This window comes from Pseudorca crassidens, chromosome 11 (assembly GCF_039906515.1).
Source record: "Pseudorca crassidens isolate mPseCra1 chromosome 11, mPseCra1.hap1, whole genome shotgun sequence".
NCBI classification, from domain to species: domain Eukaryota; kingdom Metazoa; phylum Chordata; class Mammalia; order Artiodactyla; family Delphinidae; genus Pseudorca; species Pseudorca crassidens.
In genome coordinates, this window is record NC_090306.1 from 45,839,546 (window position 1) to 45,867,183 (window position 27,638).

The 27,638-nt window shown below is 41.1% G+C and overlaps 1 protein-coding gene across 5 annotated transcripts; it reads left to right on the forward strand.

Annotated features, from left to right (window-relative positions):
* The first annotated feature begins 70 nt into the window (after positions 1 to 70).
* EIF4B (eukaryotic translation initiation factor 4B) lies at positions 71 to 27,189 on the forward strand. 5 transcript variants are annotated; one of them, XM_067696661.1, is made up of 15 exons: positions 71 to 229; positions 8,405 to 8,542; positions 9,800 to 10,008; positions 12,030 to 12,146; positions 13,977 to 14,031; positions 14,715 to 14,849; positions 17,409 to 17,546; positions 17,649 to 17,822; positions 20,814 to 21,042; positions 22,220 to 22,326; positions 23,150 to 23,363; positions 23,896 to 23,951; positions 24,525 to 24,633; positions 24,905 to 24,974; positions 25,108 to 27,189. In XM_067696661.1, the coding sequence occupies exons 1-15, from the start codon at positions 217 to 219 to the stop codon at positions 25,186 to 25,188; spliced, it is 1,845 nt and encodes a 614-aa protein (XP_067552762.1). In that variant the 5' UTR covers positions 71 to 216; the 3' UTR covers positions 25,189 to 27,189. The 5 variants fall into 5 exon arrangements, with proteins under 5 accessions (XP_067552762.1, XP_067552764.1, XP_067552763.1 ...); XM_067696663.1 differs by having other exon boundaries at positions 25,111 to 27,189; XM_067696662.1 differs by having other exon boundaries at positions 24,528 to 24,633.
* Positions 27,190 to 27,638: the final 449 nt, after the last annotated feature.

Here is a 27,638-nt window from a genome sequence, read left to right on the forward strand (position 1 = left end):
CCACCCCTTTGGCCACATGTCGCGCAGGTCTTCCCGTCGGACGCCGCGCCACCTCCTCGCGCTGCTTTACGAACCCAGAGCAGCGCCGCCCCGCCTCCTGTGTCCCTCCTCGCCTCCCCGCCCCCTCCCAGTTTTGCGTCTCCTAGCCCGACGCGCTCGCTATAATCACGTGACTGCCCCATCCGGGTCTTTTGCGTTCTCTCTCCCTCTCCCAACATGGCGGCCTCAGGTGAGTGAGCGGCCGAGCGCGGCCAAGGACCGGGGTCCGAAGCGACTCACCGACCCTGATCCATTGGTTCTCTGGAGTCGGGGGATGGGCGGCACCCCTTCCCTTCGGATTTTGGGGCTGCGGCAGGCTGGCGGCTAGGCCATGTGAGGTTATCGCCTCGGGATGTTTGGGGGGAGGGGAAGGACACCTTCCCCTCCCCCTCACACCCTTTTCACCCCGTATGCGCGAGGTTGGACTTGGGAGCAATGGTGGACTCTGGCTTGACTTGGAGTGAGGAGGAGGCGCAGAAAGAGCCGCGGGAGACGTGAGGCCTTCGCATAGACGTGAAGCACTGTGTCCGCGTGAAGGCGTGGTGGAGGGAAAGAGGCGGTTGGCGCGCGGACGGGTGCACACTAGACCAGATCTCAGAGGCGCGAGGCCTTTGCGGACGGGAGTGGGGGCAGGGAATAAAGGGGGGGCAGTTAGAACGCGAGCGCGAGTCGGTGGAGGGGCGGGGGAAGGCGGCGGTGCGCGTGCGCGGTAGAAGAGACGAGGGTAGTGGAGACGGGCGCTCCTTAAAAGCACGCGCGAGAGCCCAGATGGGAAGGTTTACGCACCTGTGTTGCTTTCTTTTTAGGTCCTTCCACTTTCTGACCTTCCCCTGTTAGAGTGTGACCCGGCCCTTATGTTTTTACAAGGGTAAATGTGTTAGGTTTGGAGGTTGAAGTTACTGGAGTTAGATGGGGATGGGGAACCCGGTGTGGGGCGCCCACGTGTTGGAGGAGAGAAACAGGGTGGAGACCTACATTTCTTCTAGGCTGTTTTATTCAGTCAACATTTTTACTGAGTGTGAGCTATATACGTGCCAGGCACGATTCTAGGTATTGGAGATATAATGGTGAGCAAGATCTGATCCCTTGACAACTTCCATTTTGATTTTGGTCGAGTTTTGATAGCCCCAGTGGTCGAGTTGGGCTTTTTTTTTTTGGAAGATATTTGCACAACTGCTTGGGGGTGCTTTTAGAATATTAGTGGTTAGAGTTGATTTCTTTGACTTTGGGAGAGGGAATATCACTGACATGCAAGTCTACTTGCATTTCTGATGGACTTAGTGAGCTGTGCCAACATTTCGTAGCAGTAATTTTAGTTTGGCAGATATGGTCTCTTTTCCCTGGCATGACCCTGCATTCTACAGAACATTTATTGAACAACTGTTATCTCCGGACACTCATTTTTCACCACGGATTTCTCTCCACTGTTACATAGAGATGTATGTCTTTGAGGAAATTGAGGTGCATTTGAACATAATACCTTTTATTAGTGTAGCGCTTGACGTGGACCTAGCAATTTTGTATGTTGTATAATTTGATGTTCTGTGAGATAACATAGGCAGATATTGGTGTCTCCCATCTGAGGAAGACGAAATGATTCGTTCAGGTCACACTGCGTGCTGATGGCAGAGTAAGGTCGATATCTTTGAAACTTCTCACTCTTCTCTATTATCAACTTGCAACTAACAAGGTTGGCGTCCATGTCATCCTAAGTCTGGGATGCTGCCCAAGAGCTTCATCTGAACTACTTATTTGGCCTGAATCTGCCATCCTGATGGCTTAGTGTCATAATCTAGAGAAAAGCCTGTATTCCCTTTCTCAAAACTTGTGTGGAATTTTTAGAGGTGGAAGACACCATTAACAATCTGTCCTTCGTTTTACAGAATTGAGTGAAATCCAGACTGATTAAACTGGATGTACTTAGTGAGGTCTCTTCCTGTTCTTCCACTTTACCTGCCTGGAAGCCCTCATCTCATTTCATTGGGTTCCATGAATCTTTAGCTTGTGTAGTATGTGTAAGTTACACTTATGCTAGTATCCAGGTGCAAGGTTGCATCTGACAGTCTGCCCTTGAGAAACTATCAAATTTCTTTCCCCACTTTGAATCCTTTCCCATTGCATTGACTTGGTTGAGTGACCAGTATTCCCACATGACTGTATTAATGAGTCCGTAAAATTAGTGTATTTTCAGTATACTTCTTGAGGGTGCCTGGTGTCTTGTTGAAAAAACAGATCTTACATTTTCTTAGTGAAAATACATGATAAAACTTCATAGGCCTCTTTTACTGTTAAGTGAGACCCAAAAATTCTTTGCAGTAATACCAGTATCTAGTGTGACCCATTATTGAACTTCAAGAACAGGAGGTGTCCCAGAGCTGACTATTGAATCTACTCTCCTTACCTATGGGGGATCAAATGTATTTGATATGGGTTAACAGTTTTTGAGACTAGACTGCTTTGAGATTGTAAATAGTGTATCTATGCCCACACAAGGCCTTTCATTTGCATAACACTTTCCAGAATTATATGTATCATCTTGATTATTTTTTATGGGGTGAGGATAGTGTCCAATGGTTGTTTTCATACAATTCTGACCCTTATGGTGAAAAATAGTTTCAGTGGTTGCTATTATATGCTGTTCACATATTACCTATTTTCATATCCCTTCCTGTATCATGTTTGTTATTCTGGGAGTAAGATACCCAGATTCAGAAGGCCAAGGTTAAAACTCCTTATGAAAATTCAAGTACAAATACAGAGAGAAGTACCAAGGTAAAACATATTTCTAAGTAATGTCACTTTTTTAAAAATGTATATATTTTTATACAGCTTTGAGGTATGTCACATACCATGTATAGCTTGAGATAGGATACCCTACTACATTGTATTTGTCTCAAAACATCCTAGAATTTGTTTTCCTGATCATGGGGGAAAGAGTTAACTTAAGGATTTGGGTTTGTTTGTTTGTTTTTTAACTGCTTGTTTGTAATTAAGTATATGTATGTACATTTGTAAGTGCACACACCAAAGTCAGTTTCTTAGGTTTGTAATGGATATTGCTGTGGTCCTAATGGTAGGAAAATGCCCAAAGCAAGAAGTTATTCTTGAATTTTTATAGCTCCTCTCTTACAGAAAAGCTGCAAGTACTTTGTGTAGTGATCTATCTGCATGATGTTGTATTGGACACTTATTTTATATATTTTATGTAAGTGATCAAATTGAGTAGTGTGGAGAGGTAAGGAAAAGACAGTGTGGCATTTTCCTCAGATTGTGTCAAGATGAAGAAGTTGGACAGAGAAGAGAGGTCCCATAACAACTGAACATAGGAGTCAAGGTGGTGGAGCTTATTGGTCCTGACTTAGACTTTATTCTCTACTCTGCTAAACAGTAGCATAGTAAAGGTTGAAGCCTCTCAACATCATGATACTGTACTGCATTGTATGAAATATCTTTTTGTGCTGGGCTCTAATCAGATTAGTTCAGTTCTAGGCACTCTGGTATTTGAGTAGATTGCATTTGTACAGTATTGTTTCTTTAAGGAAATATTTGTTGATCGTTAACTAGCTTTTAATTCTGGAGACTGGCAGGATTCACTTCCCAGAAAGAAACGCCTTTCCCATTAGCAGTCATTTCTCTTCTCCCCTCACCAGCCATTAATCTTACTGGGTTTTTGTATTTACTTATCCTGAACGTTTCATATAAATGGAATCATATAGTGGGTGGACTTTTGTTCCTAGCTTCTTTCTCTTAGCATGTTTCAGGGTTCATCCATCCATATTGTAGGATGTATGGATACTCATTCCTTTTTATTGACAATTCCGTTGTGTGGACATCTACAATTTATTTATCTATTCATCAGTTGGTGGGCATTTGGATTGTTTCCAGTTTTTTGCCTATTATGAATAATGCTGTGATTTTGTACGGGCTTTTATGACACTTTCTGACTTACTTAGTCTTTTTTTTTTTTTAGTAAGTTTACTTATTTATTTGTTTTTGTCTGCATTGGGTCTTCGTTGCTGCACGTGGGCTTTCTCTAGTTGCGGTGAGCGGGGTCTGCTCTTCTTTGTGGTGCACGGGCTTCTCAATGCAGTGGCTTCTCTTGTTGCGGAGCACAGGCTCTAGGTGCGCAGGCTTCAGTAGTTTTGGCTCGTGAGCTCTAAAGTGCAGGCTCAGTAGTTGTGGCGCACGGGCTTAGCTGCCCCGCGGCAGCTAAGGATCTTCCGGGACCAGGGATCGAACCCATGTCCCCTGCGTTGATTGGCAGGCGGATTCTTAACCACTGTGCCACCAGGGAAGCCCTCCTAGTCTGTAGTTGCTAACACATTCAGAAGACTTGATAACCCTGTAAAGTAAGTGGGACTTAGTCTGGCAAGATCTAAAATTAAGAAACTGAATTTTTGACAACTTATCTGAATGTTAAGAGCTATGTGAATTCTCCTTCCTAAATAAGAGATACTAGTTTAAGAAAGATGGAGAAGTAGGGCTGCATTGTACAACAAATAAGCTTTATTGATTAAAGTACTTTAAGGTGTCTTCTGTTTTGTTTAAGGAAAACAGCACTTCCACAGATTTTATCACTCCAGTGTCTGTCAGTTCGTGCTTTTATTACTAATACAATGGAGTTAACAGGACAACATTCTGAGAAAAATAAAGGAAGCATTTTTACTTGCTACAGCCTGATAGTCCTGAAGACTTGGTTGAATGTGGTCACTTTTCTGCTGATGTGCTTTATATAGGGCTAACGTTTCCTTTTGTTTGTGTACTTATTTATTGATATGAAATTACCACTTAGAGCAGTGGTGCTCAATCATGGGCGGTTTTGTCTCACCCATCCCAGAGGACATTTGGCAATGTCTGGAGACATTTTTGTCACAGTGGGGTGGAGGGGTTGCTACTGACATCTAAGTCGAGACTGGAGATGCTGTTAAATATCATACAATGGACGGGACACCCCATCGCCCCCCAACACAGAATTACCCAACCTCAAATGTCAGTGATGCAGAAATTGAGAAACAAAGAGTTAAGTTGATCAGTTGTAGTATTTATTTTTATATGTCATAACAAAGCTTGTTTTTTTAATTAAGAAGACGGTAATTGTAAGATCTTTTCTTTAACCTAGATGCGTATATAAAGACCTTCACAAGAACCTAGTACTTAGTGAATAAATTACAATTGTAATGAGACAAGCAGGCAGTTAGAGGATTTAAGAAAATTTCTGGGACATATGGTTTTTTTTCCTCTTAGTCCATGTGGATTTGGTCCTAAATAATTGGAGTGTGTTTTGTTTACCAGGTGGTTGGTTTAACTTTAACCAATTCACATAAGATTTAAAGAAAACTAAGAGTTGGACCAGTTCAATCATTGTATCAAGGGATTGATACCCCTAGAGCATTAAATGATGCTTTACTTATAAAGAAGAGAACATTGTTGAAATCCTAAACATGGAATGGACCTAGATATTGAAGGAGCAAAGCACAAGGAGGATTTAGATAACATTGTTTCTCGGTTACTGAAATAAAATACAGTGGAACAAACATTTAGGTTTATTCATTTTACTTTTTAAAGACTTGTTCCTTTAAATCTGCTTATATTGTGATTGAGTCAATGCTGCTGCTAGATTTAAAGAAACGGAAGTTAGGGATCTTGTGGAAGAATTTTAGCCTGTCTTTAATTGAAGACTGTCCATCATCCCACAGTGATTCTCAGCCAGAAGTTTTTGGAGGGGCCAGTCACAGAATCAGGGGAGAGGGAGATGTATGATTTGAAAAGACTTTCTAAAACAGTGCTTTAATATTTTTCTTTGTCATGATATTTATTATTTTGAAATTTCAAATAACATTAAAGGAGAGTGTGAGACTTGTTTGTCAAGAGTCAAGGGGTAAAAGTTGAGAAACTCTGATTTAGAAAATTGATGTAAGCCAGAATCAGACCAAAGGGCAGGTTAATTCCAGACTGTGCTGTTTTGGTATTAGATTCATATATAAAACAAAGGGAAAAGGGATCCCTCAGTCAAACTCTTACTATTCTTATGTTGGACTTGACCTCATTGTATGACTAACCACCAATTCTATTTTTATTTTCTCAGTGACCAGACAGATCATGATACTACCTTAAGCCCCATGAAGGTAAAGATCTCTAGCTAGCATCATACTAGTCCCAGACACTTATTTTTAAATTCGACAACTAAAATAAGCCTATACATTATAAGCGTTCTACCACAGAGGTATGCTTTATGTCTTATTCAAATTAAAATTTCCCCTAGGCCTTTGCATATGAGCTAGGAGCAATATCAGTGCTATAGGACTTAAACTTTGCATAGCTGCTTTCTTTCAAAGCATATAATAGATCAAAAATATAACCTGGTGATCATAAATTATAGTTTTGGAGCAGGGTTAGCGTTAAGTCACTTGAGAGAGACATGGAAACTTCACGTTCAAGACCATCTTTCCTCTGTATAATTACAGCCAAGTTTGTCTGGTTTGCACATTGAGACCATAATCTCAGTGTGCAAAATGAGGTCAAGTCCAACATAAGAATAATAAGAGTTTGATTGAGGTATACCTTTTCCCTTTGTTTTATATATGAATTTAATTCATATTGTGTCCAGAATGTTCATAACATTCATAGCAAGCAGGTCTTTAGTTCCTGAAAATGATATTTTAAAGGAAAGGCAGGTACCAGGTGAGAGAACAATCTTCATTCAGTTAAGCAAATGGTGCATCGAGTTACAGATTCTTCATCCTCTTGGATGGAAAATTTGTTGAAAATTGGAACATGGAGGAGGAACTCATCATTATAAAAGCCATGAAAAATGATCTTTGTTAACAGCAGAGCTGCTTGTTTTTTGTCTTAATTATGTCACAGCTGTTCTCAGGGGCCAGTTTTAGAACTTCAGTTAGTCCTTTCAACTCTTCTGCGTTAGCTGCTGGTGGGTGCCATCTCAGAAGTTCTGAGGGCTGGAGAGTTAAAGAGCCAAGGTCAGGCCACTAAGTGGAGCCATTTAGAGATTCCTAAAGATTTCATAACCATGGGAAACGTTTAAATTGTTGGTTCTTAGGGATTTCCTATGTTTTCCCTTTAGTATAATATCTTCATATGTGGTATTAAGGTAGGGAAGGAGATTTTTTTTTTTTTTTTTCCTAGAGGGCAGAGAAATCAAGCTGTGTATATGAGTCTTACAATTTGAACACTTTCAAATGACAGTGAGTACATTTGCCCTGGTTGTGATAACCTGCCATAGAACTAATAACAAGCTTCTTAGGGGCTGGGGCTCCCATGGGAAGAGCCCTAGACTTGGTATCCAAAACCTTAGGTTTAATTCTAGCTCTGCCATCTAATATCACTGTAACTTTAGGATGGTCATTTAACCTCTCTGAGACTTGGTTTCCTTCTCTGTAAATTGATAGTAATGATTCCTTCCTCATGTGATTATTTTACGAGTATCAAACAATTCTCCAAAGTGTCATACAGAATATATTATTAGGGATAGGGATTTTGTTTTATTTCTTTGTGTCCCAGGAGCAATAAATGTAGTAACCTACAAAAATCTCAAATGCTACACAAGTGAATATAGTAGGAAATAAAAGGTTGCTGCACCCACAAAAATCTCAAATGCTACACAAGTGAATATAGTAGGAAATAAAAGGTTGCTGCCCCCACCTCAGTTTTACTCCCAGAGTAAGTTTGAAAACCCTTCTAGACCCCTTTGCATCCGTATGCATAATGTATATTTAAACAACAGGGACTTACATAGGGGCTTCCCTGGTGGCGCAGTGGTTAAGAATCCACCTGCCAATGCAGGGGACACGGGTTCGAGCCCTGGTCCAGGAACATCCCACACGCCACAGAGCAACTAAGTCCATGCACCACAACTACTGAGCCTGTGCTCTAGAGCCTGTGCGCCCCAACTCCTGAACCCTCATGCCACAACTACTGAAGCCTGCACACCTAGGGCCTGTGCTCCACAACAAGAGAAGCCACTGCAATGAGAAGCTCGCGCACTGCAACAAAGAGTAGCCCCTGCTCGCTGCAACTAGAGAAAGCCTGCGCGCAGCAACGAAGACCCAATGCAGCCAAAAATAAATAAATAAAATAAATAAAAAATTTTTTTAAAAGAAAGAGGGACTTACATAATATGTATTCTGTAACTTTTTATTTTTCACATCTCGGACTTTCTGTGCCAGTACATTGTGCTTTCTCCTTTATATCTGCATGGAATTCTTTCACAGAAATGTACCACAATCTGAACCTTTGATGGGCATTTATTGTTGCTTTCTTTATAAATACATTTAACAATAGTGCATTGTACAACTCTGTAAATACCCAAGTATTGATGAATAATCTTTCTCTGGCCCTTTTAAAATAGCAAAAAAGAAGAATAAGAAGGGGAAGACTATCTCCCTAACAGACTTCCTGGCTGAGGATGGAGGGACTGGTGGAGGAAGCACCTATGTCCCCAAACCAGTCAGCTGGGCTGATGAAACAGATGACCTAGAAGGAGATGGTAACTTTTCTTTTGTTTTCCGTCGTGTTTGGAATTTTCATTACCTTCTAGACAAAATCTGTTCCACAATAATTGTTCTCACGTGTAATTTGGAAGGAATTTAACTAATTTTGTAGAACCTATGTTTATGTATTTTGTAGAATCTTAGGTTTAGGCTCTAAGAGTTTGTGATAGGGGCTAAAGTGGTGATTCAAGAGAGCTTAGTGCTAATTCTGGCTATTGTAGTAACAGGGCTTTCTCAGCGTACTATCCTTTTAAGCCTTATTTTCTTCATTTGTAAAGTAAGGACTAGATTATTTCATTTTAGGTCTGAAATTCTGTGATATCCTCATAAAGTAATATGCAGTATTAACCTATACGGTCTTTATACTCAAGAGTCAAGGAATAATTTGTTCTAAGAGCTATTAGTATGAAGTCAGGGCGTCCCTGGGTAAACAGAACTGGTCTGAGGAAAAGGAATAGGACTAGGAATTATGGTGGGAAAATGCAGAAGAGTCATTGGGGTATCATTTGAATTTGTGCCTTCAAGGAATAGCCAGGAACAGGTAGGAGCTATAAGATCATTGGGTATGACGTAAATCTGATCACCCATCATTTTTCTCTAAAAGCTTTAATTGCAAACAGAAGAATACTTTTTCTTTTGTGACCTGTTTTTGTAACAAGAAATTTCATCTAGATCATGTTTTCCATAAGTGTTGATACCTGAAGTACAAATTCATGGGCAGTGCAGTAGGGACAGTATCTCCTAGCTCCACTAAGATTACCATCCTACTACACTACCATCTGTGTGACCTTGGGCAAGTTACAAAACCTTCCTGAAATCTTAGTTTCCCTTTCTGTAAAATGGGAAACGAACTCACATGATTATTACAAAGGTGAGTTGGGATATAATGAATACGAAGTACCTGGCACACGGTAACATTCCATAAATAGTGATTGATATTCTCTCATTTCTCTGCTGCATAAGGAATAAGTTATGATTCTGTTAACAAAAGCCTGGGCCTTGAAAGGCCTTGAAATACTTAGAAACACAGAGGCAGTAAATAGTACTGAGTCTTTGCATTGCTATCTGATTCTGACATTTCAGAAGCATTTTGTCTGTAAAGGGTCCTTATTGCTGAACCCCCCTACCCTTTTTATCTGTTTATTTCCTGATATAGCTTATTTAATACTTGGCGCTTAGCATATGTCCTCTTATTCTACAGCGGCAGTAAGGGAAGTTTCTTCTAATTTCTTATGTCTACTTTTCTATCCTAGTTTCAACCACTTGGCATAGTAATGATGATGACGTGTATAGGGCACCTCCAATTGACCGTTCCATCCTGCCCACTGCTCCACGGGCTGCTCGGGAACCCAATATCGACCGGAGCCGTCTTCCCAAATCACCACCCTACACTGCTTTTCTAGGGAACCTGCCCTATGATGTGACAGAAGACTCCATTAAGGAATTCTTTAGAGGATTAAATGTAAGTGTAAAGGTTTTAGGCAATTAACTAGATATGGAGGGTACTGTATGGGTAGTGAATGTCTCTGAATTTCTGTGTTGAGAAAGGATCTGAGGTTATGTCTATACTTGGAAGAAACAGGTATGTAATTTAGTGTTGTTTAGGCCCTTTGGCTGAGAATGTTCTCATCCAAAACCAGTTGGACAGTCTTATCAGCAAATTTAATACCTTATTGATATAGAGAGAATCTCTCAAAAATATATATCCCTTCTCTATGAAATTTAAAGGTGACATACCCAGTTAAACATTGGAAAGTGGAAGAAAGTTTCTCTGAACTCAGCTGTTCTGTTCTTGACATTCAGGCTTATATCAAAATTACATTTTAATTTTTTATATGAATACGTTTAACTGAGCAGATGTGTAGTTTTTATTAACAGAGTCTGTTCACATATAATGGGATTCACAGACTTGCTTAAAAAGCTTAAGGCAGGATGTTTGAAAACACCTAGAAGTTTCCAGAAAGACGAAAAAGTGAGTGTGAGGTGCTAAGAATCCTTTTTCTAAACTTTGATGAAAAAATACTTAGGATTTCAAAAATGGAAGAATGAGTAATAATTTCCAATTCTATTCGGTTTTTCTCCAGAGTCTTTGCTGAAGAGAAGACATTAAAAACTAGGTTTCTTCTAAGAATCTGCTCCCTCTTTCACTTTTTTATTTTGGCTGCTTTGGGTCTTCATTGCGGCATGTGGGCTTCTCTAGTTGTGGGCTCCAGAGTGCTTGGGCTGTCTAGTTTGCGGCTCGCAGGCCTAGTTGCCCCGCGGTACCTGGGATCTTAGTTTCCCAACCAGGAATCAAACCCACGTCCCCTAAATTGGAAGATGGATTCTTAACCACTGGACCACCAGGGAAGTCCCTCCCTCTTTCGCTTTTTTTTTTATTATTATGAATACAGCAGGTTCTTATTAGTTATGTTTTATACATATTAGTGTATATATGTCAACCCTCCTTCGCTTTTGCTATGTTGGTTGACTTCTTTACTAGATCCTGTTCTCTGCAATGGGCCATCAACTTCTGTAGCTGGCTTTTCTTGTGTGATTATTTTTGATAACAACTTACAAATTTTACTCTCTGTTTAATTATGTAGTACATCTAGAAGCATGGCCTGTTTTGGATTCCTCTCTAGTAGCCTCTTTCTTCCGTAGAGTGTTGAATAATCTCTGGCCTGTTCAGGCTTTTCACCTTTATGCTCTAGAATTGGTCTGTAGCTACTTCCTTTTATTTTATTCCCTTTTTATTTTGTTCCTTTTCCTGCTCTCCTCATAAGTTGAGTTAAACTAGAATTTAAAAGCGACTGTGACAAAATCTATATCTCAGGAGCCCAGAATAAAGTATCAAATCAGTGATGCAAAAGATAGCTTGAATATATGCAAAATATTGGAGAAATGAAGAAATAAGTAAAAAGAGTAAGAAAACAGACATAAAAAGTGAAAAGTACAATTCAGTGGTTTACCATCTCAGAATTCGGCAGAAGGGGTAAGTATCATGAGGGTTTACAATCCAGTGTTTGATTCAGCCAAGCTATTAATAATGAAGACAGTAAGTAATGTTTCTCAGGTAAGTCAGCTTGCCAAAAAATATACTGCCCAGAAAATTTTTTGGCAAAAACTGAGTCAAATTTCTGAGAGACAAAAACTGGAAATAAACTAATTGTGGAACACAGGCAGTTCCTCTTAATTGAAAAACAACTAAAAACTAGAAATGTAGAATGAAGCAGAAGTCAGGGGTACAAGGAATACACTGAACTCCTTAGTTTTTTAAAGGTTATATTCATATTGTTCAAATTGAAAAGGTTTAACAGGGTATACGATGAAGTCTCTCTTGTATCCCTCTGTACCGGTTTTCATCCTGGAGACAGCCAGGTTCTTGGGTATTCTTCCGAGAAATCCACTGCATACACAATGGTAAAAAAAAAAAAAAGAAGATGATGATAAATGAACAAGAGCATTGAATTAGGAAATATTTTTTGTTTCTTTCCTCCTTAGATCAGTGCAGTGCGTTTACCACGTGAACCCAGCAATCCTGAGAGGTTGAAAGGTTTTGGTTATGCTGAGTTTGAGGACCTGGATTCCCTGTTCACTGCCCTGAGCCTCAATGAAGAGGTAAATAAACTAAGGGTGAGAGGTGAGGGCTGGGAGCTAACAACTCTTGTGTTTATCAAACTGATAGTTTTTAGGCCAGGTCAATAGCTGTTTCGAAGGTTCCCATAGTACCTACAAAGAAAAGCCTGGATTATTTATCAATATACCGGTTAACATTCAACATCTAGCACGTCACACCTCCCTTCTGCAAGTTCAGCAGGGCCTAGTAATTCAGGAATGTGTTTAGGTGGGAAATTGTGAAGAAATCCACCACGAAGTGCTTAATAAAATCTCACGTTAGTTTACGCACAGCTTTGCCTCAGCTCTGTGGCTTTGCTTCTTCAAAATAATATGACCGGATCAAGGCAAATAGAAAAATCATGTTATTTTAGTATTTAAAGACGTTACCTCATTTTCAGGGAAGTAATTTTTTATTTTTAAGAGGGCTCTCCTGGGAATCTGTTACAGGAGAATGACAGTAAACATTCAGTCCTGCTTTGTAACATTGCCCATAGATATTTTTTAATCCAGACACTAGAGGTTCTGTGGGGAGAGGAGATTTAGCTGTTAATACATGAGGGGGGATGGAGATTAAATCTAATTGAAATACAGTTATTTAAGTGATTGGTGCCAGGTAGGGATTCCTAGGCTAGCCAGAGCAGGATATTGAAACATTTAGTTACTTGTTAGTGATGGAAGTTTCTAATCCAAGAACTGCTTTTTTATCTCTAGTGAGTGACTTTAGAAATCAAACTGATTATATATCGAAAGAAAAAAAGGCTGGTTTTTTTCTCTTTTAATTCCAGAAACATCTCATTGTTCGTTGAGAAGGTAATTTCCAATGCCATTTGTGCCGTAATTCTATGGTCCATGTCTGCCATTGGACGTGATTGAAAGCAACTCCTCTTAAAATATTTTTCCTATCTCATAACTTGAGTACCACCATGATAATCTGAAGCAGATGTCAAATAGGAATAAAATTCATGTATTTAGTTAAATATATGAAAAGAAAAAGTTGTTTGAAAGTTTTTCTTCTCAGGTCATTTTAGGTTTTGGTAACATTACTAACTTTTACCTCTCAGTCTGAATAAGAAAAAGAATACTATATTATCTGAAGTTTGCTGAATTGACTGTTAAATAGTGTTGTCATGGTCCAGACTTGGGAGTTAGTTTGTATTTAGAGATATCATCATAGTGGTATTTAATATAATTCCAGGTGTTCTTAACTAAATTTCATTGTTATCCTTCTTCAACTGTAGATTCTACTATGAAATGAGAAAAATATCATCAGTAGAAATAATTGGGTTCAAAGTATATAAATAGTGATGTGGGAAAGGGAAATCAGAGGGTATCCTGGAGGAACTGATTTATCGTAAGGTAATACTGAGTGAAAGAACTTGAGATGATAAACAGACCATGCTTTATGCAACTTTGCTGGTGCATAGTAGGGACTCTACAAATGTTTGAATGCATAATTGCCCTGGACCCAAATAATACCTTTTATTTAGCTAGTTGTCTAGAAATGTTTTTAATTTATTACATGTGACAAATTGCCTGTGATAGTTAAAAAGTTAAATCTATTCTGTGAGGTTTGACTTTATAAAAATAGTAAGACAATTGACCTGACATTCATTTAAGCCCAACTTAAATGTTAATTCTAAGGGGTTATTTTATATTCAAGTCTTTATAAAGGATTCTTTAGCCAGCAAATTGTAGTGTTGGCTAGATTACAGTGTTCTTCCTTTATCTTCCTTCCCCCAGTGCTTCTGCTATGCCCAGACGTTCAAGGTCACTCATGGGATTTGTGCATAATGGGGCAAAAGGTTGGTTAATATGGTCCTATGCTCTCAGTCTCTAGGTAACAGGAGAATTCGAGTGGACGTTGCTGATCAAGCACAGGATAAAGGTAGGAAAGATGATTGAATGTTTTGTTTTGTCACGGTCCTGGGAAGACAAAGCAGAGGTGCCCTTCCCCAGAAACTTGTAGTAGAGGCAGGTAGTGGGGGCCACCTTAACCTTGAGCAGTAGTTCTTGACTGAGGATGGTTTTGCTTCACAGGGCATATTTGTCAATTTTGGGAGACATTTGGGTTGTCACAACTGTGGGGAGGGCTCCTAACGTCTAATAGCATCCAGGGACTATCCTATAATGCGTGTGACAGCCGCCCCAACAAAGAATTGTCCAGCCCAAAATGTTGGTAGTGTTGAGACTGAGAAACCCTGATTGACCTAGATGAACGTTAAATATATACTAAATAGATTACGTACTTAGCAGCACACTGGACACAAGAGGAGCCTGATTCATGTATATTTCAGGGGGTTCCTGGCCTATCTTTAAAAAATTTTAAGATGCCTATCCAGAAGATGAGACAGGTAAGCATTAAACCAGTAGGAATAAATGTGAGGAAGGGAGTCACTTGGTTGAGTTGGAGAGTACACTTACGGGGCCTGGGGCGACTTCGTGATGACGCTGTGGGGTAAGCAAGAAGTGCAGTATGTGGGGGCAGGAGGGGGCCTCTGTGCATATGAGAAATAGCTGGCAAAAGTTTTTGTGAGCTAACCTGTGTTTTTTCATTTTATATATCTGTAGACAGGGATGATCGTTCTTTTGGCCGCGATAGAAATCGGGATTCTGACAAAACAGATACAGACTGGAGGGCCCGTCCTGCTACAGACAGCTTTGATGACTACCCACCTAGAAGAGGTGATGATAGCTTTGGAGACAGTAAGTTCATTTTTATCTAGTTAGTTTCTTGTGTATTCTGGGGGGTTGTTTTGTAATAGGACAAATGTGTTAATGTAGATGATCACCATAGCAGATAAAGAGGAGGGTAGCAGTAGATGCAGGAAAAAAATTTAAGATGCCTTTTAAAATAGCAGAAAATTCATTACCTTCAAAAATACTAAATGTCTACCACGTGCCAGATACTTTTGTAAGCTCAGGATACAGCAGTGAACAAAACAGACAAAAATACTGTCTTTGTTGGACATTATTTAAACCAAGCGAGAGAAACAATATGCAAATAAAATGTAATTTAGAGAAGGGGAGTAGAGAATGTCATGGGGTAGGAGCTGGGATAAACTTTTACACACACCACCTAAATCCAATAAAAGCTTTTGTAAAACGTTTGTGGAGAAAATGCTACAACTTTATTGAAATACATGAAGAAAGACTCAACACTGTCATTTCTTTTTTTAATGGAAAGGACCTTCTGTTGAGTAAAGAAATGACTAAGTGGGCTTCCCTGGTGGCGCAGTGGTTGAGAGTCCGCCTGCCGATGCAGGGAACACGGGTTTGTACCCTGGTCCGGGAAGATCCCACGTACCGCGGAGCGGCTGGGCCCATAAGCCATGGCCGCTGAGCCTGCGCTTCCGGATCCTGTGCTCCGCAACGGGAGAGGCCACAACAGTGAGAGGCCGGCGTAACGCCAAAAAAAAAAAAAAAGAAATGACTAAGTAGTGGTTTGTCTATATAATAGAATATTTGATAGCATAACATACATGTGATGACAAGGATAAAATTCAAGACCTGTTTTGTTTGGCCGCGCCAAGCCTCTTGTGGAGTCTTAGTGTCGTCCCCCTGTCCGTCTGCATCCCCCCTGCCCTGGTCCGGGGATCAAACCCTTGCCCCTGCACTGGAAGCGCGGAGTCTTAACCTCTGGACCACCAGGGAAGTCCCTTAATTTTTAAAATTTAAACTACCTGCGGATGAATGTTCACGTAGACAAAGTGATGTCCTTTGCAAAATGAAACCATTGTTTTAAAAGGAAGCTGTCATAAAACTAAGATACTTCTTAGGGCTACTCACAATTAAACTCAAAATGTCTTTTAAGTTTTTTTGTTTTGTTTTTTAATTGGTTCATGTTTAGACATTGAGGGTTTTTTTTTTCCATATAAAAATCTGGGTTTCTGACATGTCACCTGAAGCTAAATAGCATGCAACGATTTTAATATTATAAACAACAATCCAAAGAACCTTCTTATATGTATATCTGTATAAAGTGTCCAGTTACTTGCTCAGGTTAAATTCCTAGAAGTTAAATTGCTGGCCCAGAGGGTATACATGTTTTTTAAATCTTTTAGTATATAGTTCCGAAACAACTTTCAAGGCCTTTGAACTATTTTTAACTCAGCAGAGTAGGAATTGACTTATTGTGCTAAACTTTGCCACTACAAGATGTATCATTTATTTTAACCTTTCCATTTGGGCAGTAGAAAACAATGTCCCGTTTTAGTTTCTGTTACTTAAGCAGTAACAGGTAATTAACCAGTTGTCATATGTTACATATATTTTTCTTATTTTGTTTGCCTCTCAGATTTGTGGTATGTGTATTGTTTTTCTGTGCTAAACTTTTTGTTTGCCGGGCCACGTGGCTTGCGGCATCTTACTTCCCCTATCAGGGGTGGAACCCAGGCCCCCTGCAGTGGAAGCACGAAGTCCTAACCACTGGACCACCAGGAAATTCCCTCCATGCTAAACTTTTTAAGTAGTCTTTGGTTCTTTGGTATCAGGCATGAAAGATTCCAACTATATTTTCTTCTGGTGCTTTGTGCTTACATTTTTAGTATTCACATCTTTAATCCTGGAAGTTCATTATGGGATATAAAGTAGTCCCCGCGCCCCCTCATCTGTGGGGATACATTCCAAGAACCCTCCTGGATGCCTGAAACCTCAGATATTACTGAACCCTATGTTTTATGCTATGTTTTTTCCTATACATAACAGTATACTGTAATAAAAGTTACATGAATCTGATCTCTCTCTCTCAAAATATCTTACTGTCCTATACTGTACAGCGTGGGTATGCTGGACAAAGGGATGATTCACATCCCGGGCAGGTTGGAGGGAGACGGCACGAGATTTCATCATGCTACTCAGAACAGCACGCAATTTAAAACTTAACGAATTGTGTATTTCTGGAATTTTTCATTTAAAATTTTTGGACTGGTTGACCACAGGTAACTGAAATGTCAAAAAGTGAAACCACACATAAGGCAGTACTACTGTATAGAGATTTTTCTCTCCCCTAACTCCCTCCTAAATTGTTAGCCCAGCAACATTTATTGAATTAGTGGAGAACTTTTTAAAATAAATACCAAGGAAACTTTAATTCAATACAAATTCTTCTACCTTGGATATAATGCGATTTTTTTTTTTAAATAAAAACAGACACAGCAGTGAATATGAAGTCATGAAAACAAACTGACCTAATGGGCTATGTTTGTTCTTATCAGTATGTGTCAAAGAAAAAGGAATGACGATACCTGTCTCTTTGCTCTCTAGAGTATCGAGATCGTTACGATTCAGACCGATATCGTGATGGGTATCGGGACAGTTACCGTGATGGCCCACGCCGGGACATGGATCGATACGGGGGCCGAGATCGCTATGATGACCGAGGCAGCAGAGACTATGATAGAGGTCGTTGTAAAACACAATTAAGTTAAATTGCTTTCTTTTAAGAACTCCTTTCTTGCCTTCTCCCTTCCAGTGTGATGATCACAATTTGGGATATGTTTACAGGCTACGATTCCAGGATAGGCAGTGGCAGAAGAGCATTTGGTAGTGGGTACCGTAGGGATGATGACTACAGAGGAGGCGGGGACCGCTATGAAGACAGATACGAAAGACGAGATGACCGGTCATGGAGCTCCAGAGACGATTACTCTCGGGATGATTATAGGCGAGATGATAGAGGTAATCATTTGCTTTTGCTTACTTAATGGGGCATTACCGCTAGAGGAACTGGTTGGGAATTTTTCAGTTATGTTTCAGATCCCTTAAGTGGGCACAGATAGAACCTACACATAGTAAAGGTTGCATTGGAACATAATGGAAAGAGCATCAGATAAAAATGGACATAATGGAAATAAAGTCTAGTTCTAACCTGTTTTAGCATATAGATTTTTTCAGTTAAAATTTAATTGGGGCTTCCCTGGTGGCTCAGTGGTTGAGAGTCTGCCTGCCGATGCAGGGGACACGGGTTCGTGCCCCGATCTGGGAGGATCCCACATGCCACGGAGCGGCTAGGCCTGTGAGCCATGGCCGTTGAGCCTGTGCGTCCAGAGCCTGTGCTCTGCAACGGGAGAGGCCACAGCAGTGAGAGGCCCGCGTACCAAAAAAAAAAAAAAAAAAATTTATATTGTATAAACAAAGGAAAAAACATTTGCCAGACATTCTTATAGTATGATCTCACTTAAAATAGGCTGTTTTAGCCCCATTTTTCAAGTGAAGGAATGAGACTCAAACATGGTCTCATAGCCAGTAATTGGTTGGCACTGTGGGTTAAAAACCAGGTGTTGCTTATTTCAATGCCATTGATACCAAGTAGTTGATACTCATTAATTAATGGTGAGATGTCAGTGTACCTATTCTAAAATTATGCCCCTGATATTGTATCATTTATATAAAACATACAGTGTGTTACAACTCTGACCTCTCAAAAATTATTATAAATGGCCACCATTTGTTGTTCTGACTTGAGTGATGTCATTTTATGTATGTATGTATGTATGTATGTATTTATTGGTTGCAACGGGTGTTCGTTGCTGTGCACGGGCTTTCTCTAGTTGCGTCGAGCGGGGGTTACTCTTCCTTGCGGTGCGTGGGTGTCTCATTGCAGTGGCTTTTTTTTTTTTTAATTTATTTTTGGCTGTGTTGGGTCTTGGTTGCTGCACACGGGATTTCTCCAGTTGTGGCAAGCGGGGGCTATTCTTCATTGCAGTGCGCGGGCGTCTCATTGTGGCTTCTCTTGTTGCGGAGCACGGGCTCTAGGAGCACAGGCTTCAGTAGTTGCGGTGCACAGGCTCAGTAGTTGTGGCACACGGGCTTAGTTGCTCTGTGGCATGTGGGATCTTCCTGGACCAGGGCTCAAACCCGTGTCCTCTTCATTGGCAGGTGGATTCTTAACCACTGTGCCACCAGGGAAGTCCCTAAAATTTATTCTTAAAAGCATTGATGATATCTGTTTCCTCTATTTCCATGCAAGAAACCTGGAAATAATAGCTAACATTTATTGAGTGTTTATGCTGCACCAACAATGAGCTGAGTGCTCATACAGGTATTATTTAAGTATTCTATGTGGTAGATGTACAGTTATCGTCTTCCCTTTACTTGTGAGAAAAGTCGAGGCTCAGATGTAGTCTTCATTGACTACTGACCTTTGCCTCTCATGCCATTTCTTGCCTTCCCCAATGGCTGTACACCTGATTTCCAGCCCCCCTTCCCCCCGATGATCAAACCCCCAACTCCTTCTAAGATCTGCCCCCCTTGTCCTCAGGGTCACTGCCACTACCTCTGTTCAGACTTCATTGCTATGCCCACGTTACTAACATTTCCCTGCCTCACTCCATTTTCACGTTGGCCCAAGTAGTCTTTCTGAAACGATATCTAATTAGGTTATTCTCCTCCTTCTAAAACTGTATCTTGTCTCTTCATGGCCTGAAAGATATCCCTTTGTACCTCTGACGTACAAGGGCCTTCACTGCTGTACCTCTTCAGTGTTGTCTCCATCCCTTCCACAAAAATTGCCCAACCATCATATTCCGGACGTTAGCATGGTATCTGAAATATAGGTGTTCTAGTTATTTGTTGAGTAGGTAAACGAAATTACCAAAGGAAGAAGGAGACATTGTGTACCATAGTGGGAGGAGCAGTGGAGTTGCTTCAATAACGTGGATTTCATTCTTTGGTCCACCAGGTGTTAGCTGTGTGACTTCAATGAGTGCCTCTTTCTGACCCCAGTTGTACCCTATTCACATAGGTAATGGGCTCTTCGCAGGGTTATACAGATGAAAAATGTATCTCGGAAGTTATATAAACTACCAACTTAAAACCCTTGTAGAAAATTTAAATCTTGTTAAACAATACCCTCTTTGTTTGCAGTTGCATAGATATGTAGTAAAAGACCAAAGACGCATAAGAATGATAGATACCAAATTCAGCATACTAGTTATGAGAAGACAGCGCAGCACTAAGCATGTTATCGGGAGGCTTCAGTGGTTTTTGTGGTGTCAGGTGGTTGATGTACACAGGCTTTCTTTATATCTTTTATGTATTTTGTGTCTGAAATACTTAGAATAAACACTGATTTTGAGAAATACAATATCCTTGAAGCACTCAGGTTTATCTTGAAATATTCTGACAACTTGGATCCAGGAAGAAGTCAGACTCCCTTACAGTTTATATTCTAATGTTCGGTGTTGCATGCTTTGCCCTATGAATCACCATCAAATTTATATTCTACCCAGAGATAAGAATATAAGAACTAGAGCCTCCGCATCATACTGTTACAAGTTTGTCTTAACCTACTGAAGCAATCCATCTTCCAGACCACATTTTTTAACAAGATACTTTTCATCCAATATCTTATAGTCAAAAAATTTCCCCCAGATAATAGTAATCATGATAAATGCTTAATTTACCGTTGAAATTTTTACTATTTTTAGTCTTTCCCTCAGTCTGGTACTGCATCATGGATGTGGTAGTGGAAAGATTAATTGGACTTGGCTCTTTGGGCCACCCATTTTTAAATGATCTCCCTTTTTACCTTTGCTGGATTGGCTAGGCCACTCACTAATCTGAATCCCAAAAAGCATTTCGTTAAGAGGTATGTCTGGAAATCTGGCTTTCAGCCATCGGCTTCTGATGATTTTCAAAAACTATTACTTAGACTTTCATTTAACTTAGGTCCCCCCCAAAGACCCAAACTGAACCTAAAGCCTCGGAGTACTCCTAAGGAAGATGATTCCTCTGCTAGCACATCCCAGTCCAGTCGAGCAGCCTCTATCTTTGGAGGGGCAAAGCCTGTTGACACAGCTGCTAGAGAACGAGAAGTAGAAGAGCGGCTACAGAAGGAACAGGAGAAACTGCAGCGTCAGCTGGATGAGCCAAAACTAGAACGACGGCCTCGGGAGAGGTGAGGTGGTCTTGTATTACGGATTTCACATCCATGAATCCAGTGATTCTTTTTTTTTTTAATCCTGAGTCTTTATTTTAACATTTATTTATTTTATTTATTTGACTGTGCCGGGTCTTAGTTGCAACACACAAACTCTTATTCGTGGCATATGGGATCGAATTCCCTGACCAGGGATGGAACCTGGGCCCCCTGCATTGGGAGTGCAGAGTCAGCCACTGGACCACCAGGGGAGTCCCCAATCCAGTGATTCTTAATGGGGGGCTTACATCCCCACGGGGCACTTGGAAAATTCATGTGGGTGTTACTGGTTGTCACTTACTAGCATTAGTGTGTGGGGGGTGGGGCTGCTAGGTGGTCTGCAGCGTGTGGGAAAGTTTCTTTACCCGATGAAGAGTTGTTGTTTATCCCTCATGATTTTCGAAAGGCCTCCTGGGCCCTGGTGGTACTTTAATACAAGAGTCTGCAAATTGTGGCCTGTACCTGTTTTTATAAATAAAGTTTATTTGGCCCTTTAAGAAAAAATTTGCCAAACCCTGCTTTATTGTGTAGAGTAAAACTCCACCATAGTGAGGTGAATGGATTTACCTCTTTTCAAGTTATTAGGGATGGAGTAGACAAAATGTTTTCACTGATACTAAGTGTAGGCTGTAAATTATTTTCCAGTTATTTTTATTTGTGTGTATGTTGGTTATATTATCTGTTATTTCAGGATAGTGTAAAGGAGTGTTTATTATTAAAAAGATGGCATGACATCCAATAGGGTAGACACCTCCTATAATACGCTGAAAAGCTAGGCCCGGTTTTGAGCAATTTGCGGAATTGTGTTACCACTAAGGGAGGGCAGAGTCGTAGATTATGTAGGTTATGTAAAAGCAGAAATCCTCTTTGGATTTCTTTCGGTTAGCAGCAGCATATATGGATCTTTCTGTAAAAGTGAAGTGGCGTAAAGGAAACTTTGGAAAAGCAGGGGATACCTGTATTTAGAACCAAAGAATGCTAATGTCTGCTGCTTTCAAACGGTTTGCGCAAAAGAGACAGGTGCATGCACCCACACGTAAATAAAGCCAGCACGATAAAATATTAATAAGCGATAGTTCCTGAGGGGTCGGCATGGGTCCAAGGTGGCCTTCACTGAGCTGGACATGATGTATTTTGTCAAATCTCTTTTATACAGACACCCAAGCTGGCGAAGTGAAGAAACTCAGGAACGATCGAGGACAGGAAGTGAGTCATCACAAACGGGGACCTCATCCACATCTGGCAGAAGTAAGTCAGACCAGGGTGGGTATCTTATTATTGCCCTTTTCCATAACCTATCCATAACCAAACTATGCAGAGATTTTGGAGTATTAGCATAGATTGATCTGACTTTCACATCTGCTTTGAAAAGTCTGAGAAATGTGTACCAGAAGAGACTTTTGTTATGGGTGTATGTGCACTTGTGCATTGAGCCTCTATGTGGAAGTTGATCAGTGGTCCCTCGAGTTTACAATTTCATTGTAGGTCCCCTTCACACACATATGTGTATCCTTCTTCAAGTACCAACGTTCTAACATGGAGAATACAGAAAGATGATAATCCTAAAATAAAGAATTCTCATTCCTAGGAGAGGTCAGATAGCTATCCTTGGAGTGTCATTATTTTTCCTATTTCTCTTGCATCAGTAAAACATTTTCGCCAGAGGACATTTGGAAACCAGTTTGGGGATAATTGTATCTATTGGGAATCAAATTCAGCAGGTCTGTATTTAAGAATAATGATGGAGGGGCTTCCCTGGTGGCGCAGTGGTTGAGAGTCCGCCTGCCGATGCAGGAGACACGGGTTTGTGCCCCGGTCCGGGAAGATCCCACATGCCGCTGAGCGGCTGGGCCCGTGAGCCATGGCCGCTGAGCCTGCGCGTCTGGAGCCTGTGCTCCGCAACGGGAGAGGCCACAACAGTGAGAGGCCCGCGTACCGCAAAAAAAAAAAAAAAAAAAAAAGAATAACGATGAAAAGCAGTAAACTCGGATGTGGACCGTTTGCCACTCTGTTGAGGTCTTAATAGATTGTTGTCCAATAAGCCCTTTTCTCCTGATGCTTTGACCTTCCCATTCTGACTTCACAGATGCACGAAGGAGAGAGAGTGAGAAGTCTCTAGAAAATGAAACACCCAATAAAGAGGAAGACTGTCAGTCTCCAACTTCTAAGCCTCCCAAACCTGAACAGCCTCTAAAGGTAATGCCAGCCCCTCCACCAAAGGAGAATGCTTGGGTGAAGCGAAGTTCTAACCCTCCTGCTCGATCTCAGAGCTCAGACACAGAGCAGCAGTCCCCTACAAGGTGAGTCAGCTTGGAAACATAGCAGTTGGTTGGCTATAGACTCTTCAGTGCTGTGCTATCATGGTGGAAGGTGCCCTGTGGGGTACTGGCCTTATGGCATCTGATAAGTTCTGCCATCTTTGCTGTCATAGTTCAAATTCTGTGGTGTGCCGGTGGTTCAGTTTTCTGGAGTTTTGATAGCTGGTTAACATCACTTTGGTGACTCAATGTGCACTCACTATAAATCGGAACCCACCAATGCCACATTCTGGCAGTACAGCCTTGGGGGTCACATCACTTCCCTAAGTTTTAGGATTCTCATTTGTAAAGTAGAGGGATAAGATTAACCTAGCATGACTATAATAATTCTAAAGGACATGACATTTGGTCAAGTTCACATAATTGCTTTCATTGTTGCTTTCCCGTATTTTAATGTTTCACAGCATTAAGTATGTATTTTTGGTTCTCTGTAAAACTTCACTTGAAGTAGAAGTTTCTCATCTGTTCCTTCCCTAAGATAGCTGATGGATGTGATTACATGTTTTCCTTCTAGTGGTGGAGGGAAAGTAGTTCCAGCTCAACCATCTGAGGAAGGACCAGTAAGGAAAGGTAAGGCCAAGAGGGGAATAGGTTATTCGCCCAGATAGAGGCCTAGATAAAAAAGTCCCCATAGAGGAGTCACAAAATACTGAATATCATTGTATTTTGCACCCATTTTTTTGTGTTAAAGGTTCTTTGATTGTCTGCCTTTTCTTTCCAGTAGAGGGCAGGAGCAGCCTCTTTGGAGAAAACATAGAGCCCTGCCCTTTCCCGGTAGAACATTTCTTTGAAAGGGAAAAAAAAAGAATCGGAAGGAAATTGACATGCTCAGTCCAGATTAGAAATGTTGCCATCTGCAAGGCCAAGGTCACTACACAGCATCATAGTCCTTATTTCCACTTTGCTTTTTATGATGGCATAACCCCACGGTGGAATTTTTTAGTGGATCTTGTTTGCGGTGTGTGTGTGTGTCTGTGTCTGATAATAGAAGGGAAGAAGGGCTTAGGAAGGAAATCTGGATTGGGGGTAGTTTTCATTTCCCTCAGTACATATGGGCACACTTCTCTTCAGCTTAAGGGAAACCTGGGAGAGGAAGAGTGTCTATTTTACTGACTTCCATTTATTTTTGTGTCTCCACTCAAGCAGATGAAAATAAAGTAGATGGGGTGAGTGCCCCAAAAGGCCAAAGTGGAAATTCCAGCCGTGGTCCAGGAGATGGAGGGAACAAAGACCTCTGGAAGGAGTCAGATAGGTACGTGTGTTCCCTCCTCATTTGTAATCTTTGATATGATGCTAGATACCTGTGTCTTTGTATGAGAAAGTTCTTGGTTCTCCAAGCCTTGCCAGATCTCCCACTGTGAACCCATTGAAGTCAACCAATATAGTCAGTTACAATTCTGAGAATCTAGATTACAAAATGTCTAGATAGCCAGAACTGTTGATTGGAGGTGCCTATTCAGTACGTCAGAACTGCTTGTGAGTATCGGGAGAGTCCTCTCCTAAAGTTGTTCATGTCTCTGCAGGAAAGATGGCAAAAAGGATCAAGACTCCAGATCTGCACCTGAGCCAAAGAAAGCTGAAGATCCAGCCTCTGTGAGTGTCAAAGACTTGCCCTCAACTTCTTGTAGCTTACTTTTGCCATTGAAATCCTGTACATTTGGGGCTGCAAACAGAGTGGTTGGAAATAGGCATTGCTGCTTGTTCTTATCGATCGTGTCTATTACAGAAGTTCAGTTCTGCAAGCAAGTATGCTGCTCTTGCCGTTGATGGTGAAGATGAAAATGAGGGAGAAGATTACACCGAATAGACCTCTGCATTCTGTGCTTTCTCCTAGTCTCTCACCACCCGGGAACATTCGAGAGCAAATCAAACCTCTATCCAGACAAGATAAAATAAAACTCACCATCTCCTGGATACCTTTCTTAACTTTTTTTTTTTTAAAAAAAAGAAACAAAATGAAATTCTTTTGCATGCTGCTGCAGCCTTTAAAATATTGAACTAACTGGAGACTCACCAATGTAGCCAGAGAGAGGCGTACAGCTTTTAATGCTGTAAGTTTAAAGTTGTGGTGCATTTTTATGACACGTGCAGTTGCCTGTGTGATTAGTGCCTAGGGGCCTCCGTTTAGCAAGATGGCAGTGATAGTGATGCAGTGTCTGGAATCTAGTTGGGCAGTAGGCAGGTATAAGGAAGAGTGTGAGGTTTCTACCTTTAATTCTTATCCCGTTGTGGCATACATGAATTAGCAAACAGTATCTGAATAAACTCTCCATTCTTGGCAAGGTAGGTTTAGTCTCTGATGTTGTTTTAGTCTCCAGGAGGCTGCCAGCCCCACCTCTTATTTAATTCTGAGTTACTGGGGCCAGCCTAAGGGGGAGTTCTTTCATTTGTGCCCCCCAGGGGGGTAGGTGGGAGTGAGTCTACAGGCCACTGAAGAATAGGACTGTTTGGTGACCAAAGTAAATGGGGAAATCGTGATTTGAAAAGAAGCTTGGGGATTTGATGAATTATTTTGCACCAGTAACAGGGAAAATGGTATGACCTCCAGTAAACACATAATCGTTTACCTCCTGGAGCAGGAAGCACTTAGGGGTTGTGGGAATTCCCAGGTCTTTTATGTGTCCTGGTTTCACCCTTTCTTAAATCCTGTCCCTTCTGAAAGTTCAAATATATCCACATTCTGTTGAAATCTTGGAGCTTTAAAAATTTAGACTCTTGTCATCATCTTATGTTCATCTTTCCTGTTAACCTTCCTACAGGCAGCTTCTGCTTAAGTCACATACTTGACCTCCTAAGCATTCTCTAGAGCCCCTGGGAGCTGTCCAATGAGGAATCATCACTGCTTTTTCTCAAGCAAATCTTGCCTCCTTCATGTTTTGACACTCCTTCCCTCCAGCCATTCGTGCTCCTGCTGCTTTGACCCCTTTTACACCTCAGAAAAGAATTACCAGTCTTAGGTGGTGAGCGAGGGTGGTTAAATTGGGAGCCTTTCTTACAACCTTGATTGGGGTTTGAGGGGCTTTTTAAAAAACAAAAGTTTCCTTCTCTCCAAGTGAAATCCCACACCAATGTTTGGATTTATAATGTGGCCTAGACCAATGTGTATTTTTTTTGGTTCTGTTTTTTTAGCATCCCCTTGAGAGAATAAATGATAATGGAGAAGAACAATTTCACAAGGTCCTGGCTTCTCTTGCAACACACTAGCTTTACTTGCCTGCTTTTATGTGCACCTTGGTACTGTCAGCTCAACAGATGGTGTCCTTACAGGCAATATTGGTACCTGCAGAGGAAAGACACCTTGGTCTCTTCTCGCATCAGTCCTAGGTTAGACCCTTTACAGCCGTGCAGGGGTGCTGGTTTATGAGTGCTGCAGCAGTGAGCATAATGAATCATTTACCCAGTGGACATAAAAGACATACCAAGTGAAGTAACTTTAAATAATTGGCTTGGAGTGGGTAGTAGCTAGGAAGTGGCTTTTAGAGATACCCAAGGTTGAGAGGGTATTTTTTTTTTAACCATTTGCTATAGATGATGAAAAAGTAGGGTTTGCCCTCTTCATGTCTGCTTCCAAATAGATGTGTCCAAAAAAGCTGTTTTTCCCCCCATTCCTCTACCCTGCCACCCTGTTAAAACAGGGATTTATGACCCGCTCCTCAATACATGTAAAATTTGTACAAAAATATCTTCTATGAAAATGATTTGTAATCTGTAGACTTAACACCTGGGAGATGTCTTGAGATGTAAAATCCCATCCTTTAGGTTGTGGGGTTTGTTGTTTTCTCCAAATAAATCTGATCTTTAAAGTTCACTTGAATGCTTAAGTGTCTTGGCGTGCGTGCCTCATGCTGTGTTTTTTATTCCATTCCCTATTGATAGTCTGCTCTACACACACACACACACACACACACACTATTCCACTCCCTATTGATACTCTGCTCTACAGACACACACACACCCCTTTCTGAAGTTCCCTCTCAGTATTGGATACCATTTTATGCAGGTGGAGGGTGGGAGTACAAGAGGAATCTGTTGATTGAGGCCCCAGAACTGGGAATTTGCGGAGCACAGGCTCCGGACGTGCAGGCTCAGCGGCCATGGCTCATGGGCTCAGCCGCTCCGCGGTATGTGGAATCTTCCAGGACCGGGGCACGAACCCGTGTCCCCTGCATCGGCAGGCGGACTCTCAACCACTGCGCCACCAGGAAAGCCCTCCCCTCAGTTTTTACCTGGTGTTTACCTTTAATATTTGAGAGTATC